This window comes from Carya illinoinensis, chromosome 7 (assembly GCF_018687715.1).
Source record: "Carya illinoinensis cultivar Pawnee chromosome 7, C.illinoinensisPawnee_v1, whole genome shotgun sequence".
In the NCBI taxonomy this organism is placed as follows: Eukaryota; Viridiplantae; Streptophyta; class Magnoliopsida; order Fagales; family Juglandaceae; genus Carya; species Carya illinoinensis.
Genome location: NC_056758.1, coordinates 9,064,506 through 9,081,011, shown reverse-complemented (window position 1 = coordinate 9,081,011; position 16,506 = coordinate 9,064,506). Strand labels below are relative to the sequence as shown.

The 16,506-nt window shown below is 31.8% G+C and overlaps 1 protein-coding gene across 1 annotated transcript; it reads left to right on the top strand.

Annotated features, from left to right (window-relative positions):
- Positions 1-14,449: 14,449 nt before the first annotated feature.
- On the top strand, positions 14,450-15,579 carry LOC122317209 (histone H1). The gene is made up of 2 exons (XM_043134171.1): positions 14,450-14,699; positions 14,918-15,579. The coding sequence occupies exons 1-2, from the start codon at positions 14,523-14,525 to the stop codon at positions 15,341-15,343; spliced, it is 603 nt and encodes a 200-aa protein (XP_042990105.1). The 5' UTR covers positions 14,450-14,522; the 3' UTR covers positions 15,344-15,579.
- The last annotated feature ends 927 nt before the right edge of the window (positions 15,580-16,506 follow it).

Genomic DNA, 16,506 nt, shown 5'->3' with positions numbered 1-16,506 from the left:
TTGGTTTTAAAATCTTTGAAAGATCTAGTATATGAATATCTCCTCCCAAGACTATGCTTTGGTTTCTCTTTTTGCTTCATTTTCTAACACTGGGTGGTGGTCTTTTTAAATCTTTCTTAATCTGAAGTTGTTAAGAAGTTACCAGGATATGCAGCGTTATTAGGGTTGAGGCATGATTCATTTTGGGTTCTCTAATATTTGAGTACTTAGCTTTTGGTGGATTTAACAAAAAAATTCACGTATTTTAATTTCCACTACATCAAAAGTACACATTCCAGTCTTCATATATTGATGCTTCTATCTAGAAAGAATGTTTTCCTCAACTTCTCTTCCTTTCATTCCGTGTATATATGAGCCTTGAATACTTTATAGAAGGGTTTGTGCCTTGTGGTGGAAAGGTTGATCATGTAGACTTTAGCATATACAGGTTGAAAAGGAAGGTCTAAGGTAGGGTTATCATATTATTTTTTGGTGTTTTTACATTATTTTTATATTCCTTGCATAATTACATTGATAATCTCTTGGAAAGATTTTAAGTTGTGCAAGCATTGAGAAATTTGAAGTTGTGCATATTGTTAACTTCTTAAAGTAGGCATTTCATAATTATTATGTATGGTTGGTTGGTTAAGTGAATACTTGGCAGCAATGGGTCCACGGCTGAGCAAGACTGGTGGTACTTCCTTACTTGGGACTGTAGAATTAAGAGTGGCTTCTTGGGTACATATTCCTGATTCCAGGTATCTTAGATGCATCTATGACGGTTTCTTGCAAATGTGTAGCATGTTGGCTGGAAAATGTTCTGTTTTGAATGATGAAATCCTCCATTAAGCTTCAACTGTTCTGGTAAATGCTAAAGTTTCAAGATTATTGTGCCAATTTGTCAATTGAGTAATATTACGTACAATCGTAGAGTGTGGAACTGCCACATAATCATTTTGAAAAAGTGTGGGATCCACTATTAAAACATTAGTTTTTTTTTAATTAGCTCTTGTCTTTATTCACTTTTTCAAAGGAATTGTGTGACGCTTGTTCACTTCATGATTATAAATATCATTTCTCTTATTAATTTTATTTGTTATTTTCTTCATTTTTTGGGATTATAAAATAAAATATGATGGGTGGCCTAGCAGCTAAGAATCGTACCAGTATTGGCTTTACGTGATAGAAATCAGATGTAAAAAATATATAAGCTGATGTTTGTATAAACGTTAGAAATTGCTTGAATCTGAAGGAATTGATTCAATTTTCTGAATGGCAGCATTAGAGCTTGCTGATGAACAATCGTTTAAATGTGGGACTAGTGTTGCATGTGTCTTTCTTGGTCTTAATGCCTGTATGTGATTCAATGTGCAATATTTGTGTGTTGGGCATCTCAACTTCCCTCAACACCCCACACATAAACACAGGCGCGCGCACGCACACAGACATCCTCCTGCGTGGGTACTGGCGGTTCAATACTGCATTAACCTTATAAACAAAATGGAACTCAATTTTACTCAGTTTTGGGTTCGGATAAAGTCCTTGTAGAATCTCGCGGGAAGCCGGTACAGGCATGCTTGTAGTTGATGCTCCTCTTAGATGGTTTTCTACATCGTTGCCCTGCAATGAGGCTCAATTAAGTTTGAGTTAGTGAGCATAAACTAATGGTAGTGATAGGTTTTTCGTATATCAACTCAAATCAATTATTTTGACTGTTTGGTTAATTGTAAATATGATTATTAATTTCTGAATTCTTTAACGATAAAATATTAGGATGCAAAAGTCCTGCATACTCTATTTGAAAAGAGATGAGGTTTATCATTGAAAAATAAATCTTTTCATGTAAGTTTTAGATTTCTCTATTTTTCTTAAAGAGAATAAGTGAGGCTTGTACAAAACATTTTCAATATGCCGTTGAAAGATGTCACTTGATAACCAAATAGAAGTCGAACCGTTGCATTTTTGTCATGAGTCCTACCTTTAAAACTAAAAATAAAATAAAAAAATTTGTGAAACCAGAATTTTTTTTAAAAAAAAAAAAATTAACTCGTCTTTTAAAAGAATTCAAATAAAATTAAAAGAAAACAATAAAGAAAAAATTCTAATTTTTTCTTCAAAAGAACGTCAACCAATTCAGGCACTTACAAGGAGCGAGACATGTGGGAGGATTGGTGGGAAATTAATGCTGGAGTTATGGAAGCAGAAGCCATCCTTACCTTTATTGTTATTTATCTTTCCAAGACTAGACAAATAAATATTATGAGAAATGCTTCTTTTCCGATACTTGCCTTTAATTTTTTTTTTTTTTTTTTTTTTTTTTTTGGTCTAATCAGGCATGTTTAGTATTGATATAGAAATATTACAACAATATAAAAGGGAGTCCTTGCTACTGTCAGTATGCAGAATACATCTTAGTAGATTATCTAAAGGTGTACAACCATATGTTAAGTTGGTTGATATCCACCACGCCACTGAGTACACACATCAATTTTAAGATCAATGAATTTTTTTAATGCTCATTTCTTTTCGAGTGCATAATATTTAATGGATATATCAATGATTAGAGTTATCTGCCATATTGGTGATAAGTTTCCCCTTTAATGGTTGAGATAACCGAGTGTCACCTTCCAAAATGAAAGGACTCTTTGTAGGTGTTCTGTCATCTTTGTTGCGAGTAGGGCTAAAGAGGCTTTTGCAATGACTAGATTTGTGGATTGAATTTTTTATGTCCATATTTCCAGTATTTTACATTTGAAGTCATGGCCTACTGCTAAAGACATTGAAAAAGAATATCTGATTCTAGCGTCAAAGGAGATACTCAATTGCTACCAAGACGGAGGTTGTCAATTCAGTATTATTTGAGATTTTAATTTTTCTGTCCACAACTATAGATATGCTTGGTAGGAAATTTCCAACTGTTCCTTTGCCTTCCTTAGAAATAATGTTGATTAATTTCGGATTATATCATTCCGTTTTCTCTAGATAAAATCTAACATTAAAATTGCAAATATCTGGAATAGATGTTTTTCCAAAGAATTTAATCTCAGCATAGATTCTAGGTTAATGATAATCTATATCTACTACTGCATTGAGTTAATCAATAGTATTAATGTGAGATTTAAGGGCAAGCTGCTTTGGTTCCACAGTATTTTAGTGATTGAACATTCAATGAAAGGAAGGAAAATGGTTTCTTCATATTCATTGCACAATGGATAACTGTTTGAAGGGAGATTTAGGATGATGTTTTTCAATCTTCCCCTAGTGGGAATAATGTTCCAGATGATTTTCCAAATTAGTAACTTATGGTGGTCTTGAATTTTTAGTTTCCAAAGTTTTTTCATTTGGAAAATTTGGCAATAGTATATTGGAATTTCTTGCTGCTATATGATAAGCTATTTTGACAGAGAATTTACCATTATGGCTTGGTGTCCAAATCAAGGAGTCTGTTCTTTGATTATTCTGAGGTAGAGGAATTTTATAGATTTCAGTTATGCTTTCTTGCTCAAAAAGGGTTAGCATTTTCTGGATGTTCCATGACTGGGTGTTAGAATAATTAGATCAGAGACATTCAGAAAAGATTGGGTCTCATTCCTTTGATGTAGTGGCTTTGGTGTGAAATTTTCTATTGTCAAATCCAAGGCTCTGACCACACATTGACAAATAGTCCATTAAATATTTGATAGCATGTACCTTTTGACAGCAGCTCTCTTGTCTTTAAAATTCCTTTCCATAACCATAATTAGTCGGTTTTGACCTTCCAAAAGGTTGATGTATTGAGGTATTTTGCCGTCAAAAGAGAATGCCACAAACTTGGATTTGCTCCACTCATTTTCCATCCTATTTTAGCTAATAAAGCTAAATTCATATTCTCCATTGATCTCAAACCATGCCCCCTACATTTTTTTTGTTGACAAATAGATTTTCAAGATTTCAATGTTAAATTATGCTTTTGTTCTTTAGCGAAGCCCCACCAAAATTTTTTGAAACGTGTATTCAGAGATTTGCAAACTGATTTTGGTAGTAACTGCATTGACATTTGGTATAAAGGAATTGTGCTTGCCACTATTTTGATCAGCATGGTTCTTCATGCTTGTGAGAGTAGCTTTGATTTCCAACCCTCAAGTTTCTTATTCATTTTCGCCAGTAGTTCTTGGTAACTGTTTTTTTTTTTTTTTTTTTTTTTTTTTTTGCCAAATGAGGTTGGACGCCTAAGTAATTCATTTTGGATGTTGATTGCTTGTATGGAATTTTTAGAGAAATTGCAGATCTAGTGGCATGAATGGTATTTCTTGTGATGTAGATTGATAAGTTGTTATGGTTGATTATTTGGCCTTACCAATCCTAATATTTTCCCAGATTGTCAATGATTGTTTGAGCATTTCTTTCACTGGCTTTTCCAAAAAATGATTAAATTATCTGTAAATAAAAGATGAGATATTGGAGGAATATTTCAGCTTAATCAAATACCTTTAAAGTTGCCTTGTGCTTCTAATCTAGCTATTAATTTGGATAATACCTCCGTGATATGTGTTGTCTAAGTCTTCTTTGTATTTTGAAAAATATATGGGTAAGCCATTTATAAGGATTGAGAAGGAAGCTGTTGTGACACATTCTTTAATTAGATTTATCCACCCTTTGTTATATTCCAACACCTTCATCACTACAAATAAGAAATCTCATTGTATATAGTTGAAGATCTTTTTCATGTCGAGCTTAATTGCCATTTGGCCTTTTCTCCCCGATTTTTTTTTTTTTTTTTTTTTTGAGATGATGGAACAACGCATAGGCAATCAAAGTATTTTATTTTGATGTTGCAGCCTAAAACAAAAGCCATTTGGAGGGGAGGAACAATGTGGGGCAACATGGTCTTAACACGATTGGCTAAGATTTTGATGATGATTTTGTAAATGACGTTGGTTAGGCTGATTGGTGGGAAATGTTGTGGTAAACTTGGTTTTGTGATTTTTAAAATGAGTGCAATATTTGTATGGTTAATCTATTTAAAGAGTTTACCATTTTGAAAGAAATTTTGTACTACATCAATTACTTCCCTTTTTATGATAGTCCAGTAGTGTCTATAGAAGAAAGCAGTCATTTTGTCTGGCTCTGGTGCTTTGTGGTTTGAGATTTGTTTCAAAGCAACAAAAATCTCTTCCTTGTTGGGTATTGCATTTAGAAAATCACTGTCCTGATTCGTGATTTATTTTTCAAAGAAATTTTCTAATGCTTCCAGAATAACTGGATTTGAAGAAGTATATATAAACTGAAAATAATTAATGAAAACTGATTCAATAATAGATTGGTCCATTTTCCAATTATCTGGGCCCATTTTGATGGAGTCGATCTCGTTTTTTCGTCTTCTGATGGTAGTTGATAAATGGTAGAATTTAGTGTTTAGATCTGATGAAGTTAACCAGGAAATTCGTGATTTCTAGCACAATATTTCTTCATGCTTTAGTTGTTCTTGGAGATTTTGTTGGAGCTGTTTTTCTCTTGTCAGATTATGTGGATTTGGTAGATTACACTAAATATCAAAGAGTTTATTTTCTATTTGCTCGATATTAACTTGAATTTTTCTAAAATGAACTTTGTTCCAATGTTTGAGGGCATCTTTAGTGGCCTTAATTTTTTTTTTTTTTTTTTTTTTTTTTTTTTTTTTGTGGAGTATGAATGTTGGATTCCCAACAAATTAAATGCTTGCTCCAAACTTTTTGAATTATTATCTAACTTAGTGGCTCATGGATTCAAAATTCTTTAAATTTGAAAGAAGAATCACGTTGTTTGTGCTTTATTGTATTGAGTAGAAGTGGGTGATGATCCGATATTGAAGAGGTTAGATGTTGTACTGTAGAGTTTGGAAATAATAATCTCCGTTGAGGATTTGCCCACAATCTAATCTTTCTTTAATCAATGTATTATCATGTTTGTTGTTGGTCCATGTAAAGGTAAGGACCAATGAATCCGATGTCAATTAAGCCGTGGGTTTCCATAAGATTCTTCAATTCACCAATTGAAGAAGACATGACGGGTCACCTGCCGAATTTTTCTAATTGATTTAAGAGGTCATTGAAATCTCCTATGCAACACCATGAACCTAGAAATGATTTGAATGTAAAGTCCAATAAATTCCAAAATCTTACTTTATGATGCCATTTTGCTGGGACATAAACATATGTAACAAGCCAAGGGTGTTTGGAGCATCAAAGTAAATAAAAACAGATATCGTATTATATTAATATGTATAGGTTCAACAGCTTCGTCCGAATGCCATAACAACAAAACATCTCCTTTTTTTTGTGGCTGGAAAGTTTACAAAATAGTGGAAACCAAGACTATAGGTATGTTCTGTAGGCACCATGGTCTCTTACAAAAGTACAATGTCTGAATTATATTTTCTAATATTAGCCCTTAAGTTTTTTATTGCCTTGGATTGGGCGACTCCCCTGTAATTCCATACCATTATCTTCATGGAGCTGGTGGAGGTAGAGTTAAGCTCGCCTCGTAAGCTATTTTGGATTTTTTGGCGAGTGCATATGGTGTTGCTTTGTGATATGGATTAGACTAGAATTCTCTCTTACAAAAGTACAATGTCTGAATTATATTTTCTAATATTAGCCCTTAAGTTTTTTATTGCCTTGGATTGGGCGACTCCCCTGTAATTCCATACCATTATCTTCATGGAGCTGTTGGAGGTAGAGTTAAGCTCGCCTCGTAAGCTATTTTGGATTTTTTGGCGAGTGCATATGGTGTTGCTTTGTGATATGGATTAGACTAGAATTGCTCCTTAGATTTTGTGATTTTTGCCAAAGCACCAGAGTGCATTTCGAGAAGCATAACCACTAGAGTTTGCTCTTCAGTGGTTGGGGGGGAGGGGTTTGGTCATTTCCTATATAAAAGTTAGATGTATTTTTTGTAAGGTTTTTTTGCAGCTTCTTTTTCAGTGGCTAGTTATCTTCTTGTGTAAGAGGAGTGCTTAGTTTCTTGAATATTTTCTCTAAGTTAGAGAGATCTGCTTTGGAAGCATCAGTGGACTTTGGTGGACTACCAAGAGATAAATCTATTACTGTAGGACCTTTGCTTTGTATTTTCAATGGGCTCAAAAGGATGGTGGCTGCTAGGCTATAATTGAGGAGCTGGGCCCGATTATTTGGAAAGGGCCCTTGAATGGCCTGATTTGGGTTGTTGGTAATGGGCTCACTTGTATAGCTTGAGAGGACCTTTTTATTATGCTGTGCTTTGTAGCCTACCACTACAGCTTGTATTTACTTGCATTGGGAGAGCCAAATAGTTTTGTTCGTACAAAGGGAAGTGAAAATCTTTGTTCTACCGAATCAGTCAGAGTGCGATACGAGTAGTTAGCCCCTATTGGAGCAGTTTGAAAGCTTGTATTGACTTATGGGAAGGGATTTACTGAGAAAATATTAAAGCCTATTCTAGTTGGGGTTGAAATGTTAGGTGGGGAAGAATTAATTCCTACTGTAGATGGTTGGAGGCTGCTGAACAGTAGCTCACTGGGTTGGAAGCACACTCAGTTGGAGTCTCACTGGGTTGGAGATTCACTGAGTTGGGAGCTCACAGGGAAAGTCTGCATAGGTGAGAGCCAAAGTCGATCTAGGAGGATGCCGACGCCAATATTTCAACAGGTGAGGGCCAGCATTTCTTCCACAAAATATTTCCCATCCTCATGTGTTTTTTCCTCTATTTTTTCCTTTCCCTTTGCACTTTAAGAAAAGTTTCCTGAGTGCTAGTTTTGTTCCTGTGGCTCAGTCAATACAATGGTTGCACTTTGAGAAAAGTTTCCTGGTTGTTAGTTTTGGGGTGGTTTGTTGATCTAGTTTTGAGGTTGATTTGTTGTTGAGAAATTCCCTGTTGCTGTGGAGGCTAATTTGTTGTTGAGTAAGAGTTGTATGCTTGTAACTAGGAGCTGGATGGGAATTGGGAGGGGATAATTTTTAGGAAAGTGCAAAAAATTTGTAAGTAGCCTAATGTATAGCAAAAATCAAACAATCTTTTATATTTGAAGAAACCCACTTGTCTATATTGAAATCTCTACGAAGCCAGAAGTCTTGTTTAAGTGGTTTTTTAATGTCAATTTCTACCTTTATCCTGGTGAATTTTCTACAAGCTAGATGAGAATGTCTAGCTTGTAGAATTTTGAATTTTAAGATTAAATATTAAAATATTATATTTTAATATTATTATTATTTTAAAATTTGAAAAAATAGGAAAAAAAATTAAATTGTTTATTATATTTTATATGGAGATTTGAAAAAGCTGTAATAATGAGATGAGAATTTTATGTTTGAGATGAAAATTTTGTATGGCTAAACAATACCTAAAAGAACTGAAAATGATCAATTGTTACCTTTTTTACATGAAGAGAGAGACAAAAGAATAAAATATATTTAGCAAATGATACGTACATTGACAAGGTGTATCATTTATACTCAATTTTTTTGTTTTTAAATTTAGTTTGTTTATTTTTTAATATTGTATTTTTTATTTTGTAGTATTTAACAAAACACATACAAAAAATGCTTTTAAAAAAAATAATAAACACAATACACTAATTTAAAAAAAAAAAAAAAAAAAAAAAAAAAAAAAAAAAAAAAAAAGAAGAAGAAGAAGAAGAAGAAGAAAAAAAAAACTACATGCATGCTGTCATTTATGTTGAACAACCGTGGCAAAAATTTCGGCTAAGCCATACTCATTTTTAGGAAAAAAAAAATGCTATTTTATGAACAGAAAAAGCATTTGAAGCCAATGGGATGCTCTTGAAAATGAAGTCAAAGTTAACCTTCCAAAATACTTATTTGGGTAATGATAAGAGTTTTAAAAAGTATTTAAATAGTATTAAAATCTCTTAAAAAAATTAAGTTATTTAGGTGTTGCGTAATAAAATACTTTTTTAATTTCAAATAAGGTAAAAACTACTTTTGAGGAAATATTTTGCTTCAAACATGTTTTTCTGAATAATGCGGAATGTTGAACCTAATGTTTCAAGTTTTGTGTAATTATATATCTATATATAGATTTTGATGATACTAAATAAATTTAAAGATTAAAGGAGTCTTAAGGTCAAGTTGTCTACACAATAGAGTCAAGTACATCAAGGAACTAAGTATGAGCATGAAGAGAACGAGTAAGGATAAGAGAGAAGCAAATTCAGTATGTTAACGAGGTTCGGCCCCACTGCCTACGTCTTCGCCTCAAGCTATCCCTTGAGAATTCTCAAATTCATTATTCAACCATCTTCAGGTGGAGATAGAAACCTATTACACACTTGAACAACACCGCAAAAAGGATCTATGTAGAGCACCCTCTACACTTGCAATCACCTTACACGTGGTGATTCAACTATTTCCTGTATAGAAAACTTTCTAATCGCACAAGAGTTATACATAACATTTTACTGATACAAGAGTTGATAGGGTAGGTTATCAAAACACACTCTTCAATGAGTGAAATAAAAACAATACAGTGTAAAGTAGATCTCTCAAAATGAACAAGGGTTAATGTTCAATGCTTAAAGAAGATAGAATGAAAATTTTAAATGAGTATTATATGTTCTTAGTGTTGTGAATGTAAAACTCTCAAATACTCTATTTATAGGCATATGAGACTTCATATTCAAATTTAAAAAGATTCATATGTCAAAGACAACATCATTCATTTTTTAAAACTTTCAAACCTAATCTTTTTACTTTTTGCATATAACAAAAGAAGCACAATTTATTTTTTAAAAATTTCAAACCTAATCTTTTTATTTTTTGCATTTGAAGAAATGAGCACACTGAACACATTTTACTATTCAAAATTTTCAAGCAAAAATATCTATATTTTGCATAAGTCAGAAAGAGTATCAATCACTTTTGAAAATATTCAAATAAAGCATACACATGTGAAAAATGATAATCAATCATCTTTAATATTTTCAAAGTTCAAACTTTTAATCATGTCATGCACATGTAAACGATGACAATCAATCATCTTTCAAAATTTTCAAATTTAATTTTTAAAATATTCATGCACATGTGGAAAATGTATTTTAATACTTTATAATAAAATATTAATTTTAAACTTTAATCCTAATTTCAAATTTTTAAGAGATTTACAATATTACTTTATGACTTTAATGTGAACTTATTCCCTTCTTGCTTATGCTTGGTTCCTTGATATGCTTGACTCTATTGTGTAGACAACTTGAATTTGAAACTCCTTTAATCTTTGAATTCATTTGTTATCATCAAAATCTATGTGTAGATATATAATTACACGAGACTTGAAACCTTGAGTTCAACAATCTCCCTTTTTTTTATGATTACAAATACTTGATAGAACTTGAAACCTGTATTAATACTTAAACTTTCCCTAAGAATGTACGTTAGTTTTTCAAGCAAAAGTATAAATATACTTCCAAGTATATATAACAAATTTAGCAATTCAAACAATATTAATATTCTAGTCTAAAACTTCTCCACCTTTTGGCATCATTAAAAAAGATTCGCAGCAAGTAAATAGATTGAAGAAAATGGTGTGTTAGTAGACACTGTAGATAATTGAAAAAATGGAGCTGGCCGTAACTCAACAAGTATGACTGGAGATTTTAAAAATCGTCTGATATTGTTGAAAAACAGATCATTTTCATCCATTAGATACCAAAAAGAAATCACATTGCTTCTTGACTTAGATGATAGATTGTCTTGTTCGTTATGTTATCTCTGTAAATCAGTTTTAAACTTCATCCAATCCGCATCAAATATTCTTCTCATTTCTATAACTCATCTACATTCTTTCAACATTCTCGTTTTAAACTTTCAATTCTTTTGTCAATGGCTTATTTTTCTAATATTCATTTGGATTCGTCTATGAAGTATTCTACATCTCAATCTTCTGTCATTTCTGCAACTACCATTGGTGCCATGTTACAGCAAGAAAATAATAATTTGATTAATAAGTCAAATTCCGATGCTATCTACGACTTGGTAGGTCTCGGGACTCGCTATTCCTCTTCTTAGTTGCTTTTTTTCAGCGTCTACAAGTCAGAAACCATGAGATTGAAGAGTTTAAAAAATAAATTATTGTACTTCAACGAATTATTCAAGAGTCTCACACAAGGGAAGGAATCATTCGGCAGAAGAATAAACAGTTGAAATCTCTATTAGATTCTTCATTCCGCTTGTCAGTTCCCATGGCTAGGGATGACATGATATTGTATGAAGAGAATGAGCGTCTAAAAATGAGGCTAAGAATCTCAAGTTTATGTAAAAATATTTAAAAAATTTCTCTATTTTTATTGACTCTGGTCTATCTTTCAAAAGATATTTATAGCATGCATCATATATATTTTTCTTCTAATCATTATAAGATATTTTTAGTACCTAAGTTCTTTGGGTCATTCATTTATTAGTACTAGAAGAAATAAGATTTTTAGGTACCTAAATGACCCTAATAATCATTATAATATTTCTTCTAATAGAACAAGTATGATAATTGTGACAATTTTTATTACAAAAATTATAAATAGTATGTGGCATATATGAAGAACTTGAGTGATTATAATAGTATCTTTCTTTGACAAAATTATTTTTATGAAAAGAATTTTGAATACTAGACTTTGATGTAGAAGAATTATCAAAGAAATTTTTATAAGGTTTGTATTTTTGTTTGGTATATATCACAAGGCTGCCTTATTAAAAACACACATTTGACTACCAATAAGTTTTTTAAAATTTCTTTTTCTATTCGTAAAGTTTTCAACAATATTTTCTAAATCAGTTTTTTTATTTATTTTCAGCTTAAGATTTTTATATTTCAAAATGATACTTTCTTTTCTTAAAACATCAATTTTATTTGTTAAAAAAGAATTTTTCTTTTCAAAGTGATATACTTGATATCCAATTTTTCAAGTTTCTCATATACCTCTTCTAAAACATTTTGCAATTGTTCATATAAAAGATTTTCAATATTATCAAAATTTGTTACCTCAATGTCATCTTTAGCCATAAGATAAAGATTTGTTGATTTTTCATTGCTTGCTTTACTATTCAAACTACTTGAATCATCATCCCATTTAGCTTTCATTACTTTCTTGCTCTTGTTTCAATTTTTCTATAGCATAGGATAATCTGGTTTGATATGACCAGACTTATTACATTTATAACAAATTAAAGTATCATTTTTAACTGAATCTTTCTTGAAAAACTTTTTGAATAATTTCCTTGAAGGAGCTTTATTTTTTTTAAGAATATCTTAATTCTTCTTGTTATCATCGCAATTTCTTCATTTTTATCGTCATTTTTCTTATCTTCATCATTTTCACTTTCATGATAAATAGCTTTAAGTGCCAAACTCTTATTTGACTTTCTTTTTTCTTTTCATCTTTTTAATGTGTACGCATGGGTGATAAGTGACCCAATGAGTTAATTCACTTCAAGCTTCTTGAGGTCTCTAACTTTAAAAATCGGTGTCACTTTTGATTCCCAGCGTTTTGGTAGAGTTGAGAATTTTTTTTACTATCTCTACTTTAGAATAAACTTTGCCAATAGCAGTCGAACTGTTTATGATATTAGTAAAACTAGTGTACATATTAGAAATAGATTCATCATGATTCATCTTAAACATTTCATATTCATGAGTAAGAATATAAATTTTTGATTCATTTACTTGCGAAATTCCTTCATAAGTAACTTCCAAATTATCCCAAATTTCATTTGCCGTAACGCAAGTCATTATTTTATTAAATTCATTTTCATTGAGAGCATTATATAATAAATTCATAGCAGATAAATTCAATGTATAAAGTCTATCGTCTTTACGATTAAATTTTTCTTCTTCCTTTTTGATCTTTACTCCATCAACTACTTTTGTTGGAATATAAGGTCTATTTACAATATATTTTCAGATTTCTCGACCTTAAGAATGAAGAAATATTCTCATTCAAACTTTCCAGAATGGGTAATTGTCTCCACAAAAGAGTGGAGGCGACTTCTAGATTGACTTTCACCAAATGAAGCTGCAATATTAGCCATAAAATTTTAACTCAAGAGATGGTTAATCTTATAATAAAGCCCTTGCTTTGATACTAATTATTGCCCAGATGATTAACACAAGAGGGATGTGAATTGAGTTATATTTAAAAAATTAACACAAAACATAATTCAAATTTTTAAAAGACTGTCAATAGGCGAATATATCTATACAACTTTAAAATAATTACAACTTTCAAACTTTCAAGAATGCAGTCATAATATTTAAAAAATTAAATAATCTTCATTTCTATCTCATAAAACACTTTTTTTCTAAACTTATTTTCAAACAAATGTAATATATTTGAAAGTACTTTAAACATATATGCCTTGTTTGGTTAAAATGTTTTATTAAAAATTGAATAAAATATTGTTACAATATATTTTTTTAATATTAATTTTGTTTTAGAATTTAAAAATTTGAATTGTTTATTATATTTTGTGTTAAAATTTGAGAAATTTGTAATAATGAGATGAGATTAGATGTGATAGTTTAGTATTTGGTAACTAAACCAAGCCATAGTTACAAAATAGTAAATAATTTTTTAATAGTAGAACTTATTACTTAAACTATAAGCTATAAGTACTAAGGCCTGGTTTATATTTACAAAATATCTTATTTTATCTAATTATTACAACTTTTTCAAATTTTCAAATAAAATATAAAAAAAAATTGAGTAATGCTATACATTACACCACCATCCCACTACATATGATGTGAAGCATTTATCACCATTTAATAATAAAGAAGCATGCAATAAATAATAATTCAATAGTGATAAATGTGCCTCATCTTACTTAATGAAATGTAAGGAAGATTGTAGTATAGTGTATAGAATTTTTCAAACAATTTAACTTCTTTAAATTCTAAAATAAAAATTATATTAAAACAATTATATTTTAATAATATTTTCTTTAATTTTTAATTTTCTTCTTATCTTATCTGTGTAATAAAACTGGGCCTAAAACTATATATTATATTTTCTACTTGAGTCCAAAAATAAGAAACAAATGGTAGAACTAAAACTGTTACTCTTTGATGCCTTGATATCACATCCTAAATGATGACCATTTCACTTCGTTCAACCCACATTATAATCCCTCCTTTCTTGGCTTCAATCTGAAAAGATTCTCACGTTGGGATTCAATTCCAATGCATAGAAACTCAGTCCTAATTCCACTGAAAAAACACACCCTCCTAACATTCCAGAGGAAGAACATGAGTCCTTTCTGGAATTCCTATCCCTATTTAGCCCCATCTGTGTCGCATTTGACCCACTTAAAAGATGCTACAGATCAACGCTCCTATTTCCTCCACGCGTACGTTCCAGAACTCTCCTTTCACGAAGCCACGATCCGCGAGAATAAAAGCGGACCAATCAGAAGCCGCGCCCACTTCTCACGGAGATCGGTTTCTAATGATAAATACCAAGAGGGTCACTTCAACTTGCGTCACTAGATATTCTCGGAACATTTGCGCGGTGTCTGTGTGAGAGTTCATTTCGGTGATTCGTGATGTCTGCTATCGGAGAAGCTCAAGTCCCGGCCGTCGAGAAGCCGACGGCGGAAGTCCCAGCTGCTAAGGAGCCCAAGAAGAAGGCTTCGAAGCCAGTTAAGGAGAGGAAAGCCAAGGTCCCCAAGGAGAAGAAGCCAAAACAACCAAAAACTGCTGCTCATCCTCCATACTTTCAGGTTACTTCACTTCTTATCCATGGACTTATCGTTTGAATTTTGATTTTGTCATGTGTTTGTGGATAATTTATTAAATCCAAATGAGTTTCATCTTTATTTTTCGTCTCTCAGACCTGAGAATTCTGAGTCGGCGGTTTCTGGATGCCTGGGTTTTTATAGGAATTTTGAATTTCAGTGTGAGAATTATGGAGTTAAATTGTTTATGATAATTTTCGCAGATGATCAAGGAGGCTCTGTTGGCTCTGAACGAGAAAAGTGGGTCCAGCCCATACGCCATAGCCAAGTACATGGAGGAGAAGCACAAGGCCGTACTCCCCTCGAACTTTAAGAAGATATTGGGTCTGCAACTGAAGAACTCGGCCACGAGAGGGAAGCTGATCAAGATCAAGGCATCGTACAAACTCTCCGAAACGGGAAAGAAGGACAAGGTGGCAAAGGACAAGGTGGCTAAAGCCAAGGCAACCAAGCCCGCTCCGGCGGCGAAAAAACCAGACCCCGCAACTAAGAGGGGCACGAAGAGGAAGCCCACGAAGAAGGTCGCGCCTGTGGGAAAGAAGGCGAAGAAGGCGACTCCTGCCAAGCCCAAACAACCCAAGTCAATCAGGTCTCCTGCTGCAAAGAGAGCCAAGAAGGCCACTGCCTGAGAATTCAGGGAAAAAGAAAGAGATTAGAAAAATAAGTAAATTTTCGTTTGCTTGTTTGTGTTAAGAAAGGAGGATTCTAGAGGTTTGGTTAGATTTAGGTCTCTGTGAATATGAAGTGCCTGTATGGTGGGTAATGTGAAGAAGAAAGGTGTAATGGTGCCCCTGTAATCTTCTGGATGTTTAGAGATGACTGGAAAATGGAACCGGCTTTTGGCAGAAAGTTTTAGTATTTTAAACTGATTCTCTTTATTTGTTTTGGTTATTTAAGTTTTCTTGAGTATAAAACAATGCTAAAGTATCCCGAATTTGAGAAGGATTTTATTTGCCTAGAGTGATGATGGTTTCGCGTAATGATGGATTCAGTTTTAAGGGGAACAGGTTTTGTATATTTAATTGATACCTAGGCTTTGGTTGATTTTAGTGATGAGATATTAAAAATAAATAAAATATTATTTAAAAGTATTTTTTAATATTATTTTTATTTTAAAATTTAAAAAATTAGATTTTTTATTTTATTTTATACAAAAACGTTAAAAAATTATATTTATTAGATTAAATAAAATGAGACGAAAAATGATGTTAACGAATCGCTAATATTCGATTGCCAATGATTTGACCGGAGTATGTTGACTAGTTAGTGGAAGGAAAAATGATAAAAGGCCTTTTGGGGCTACAGGCGTTTCGAATCATTCACTCGTCGAACGAAAGAGAGAATTAAATTAGTATTAAAATTCTTGGGCTTTTTATGGATTGAGGTCTCCCCACAAACAGTTTTCTCGATTATTTATAGCTCTTATTTTTATTTTATTTTTTTTATTTTTTGGGAAAAGACACTACTTCATCCAAATTAGGATGGCTGAATCATGTTTATCACGTTCGAATTTTTTATTTGTGTAGATTTCGAGTTGTCGGAGTCAGATTTTGGTTTTTTGGATTTATTTTAATTTTATATATAGTTTATTTTTTTTAAAAATTATTTATTGTAGACTTTCAAATTTTGATTTTTTAAAAATAAAAAATAAAAAAATAAATCATTAATATCTCACTTATTTTTATACTAAACTTATATTAGTGTCTTTCTTCTTCTTCTTTTTGTTTTTTTTTTATAATAGACTTAATTTCATTAACTGAAATTGAAGTTACGTCTGTGACTAATTAATTTA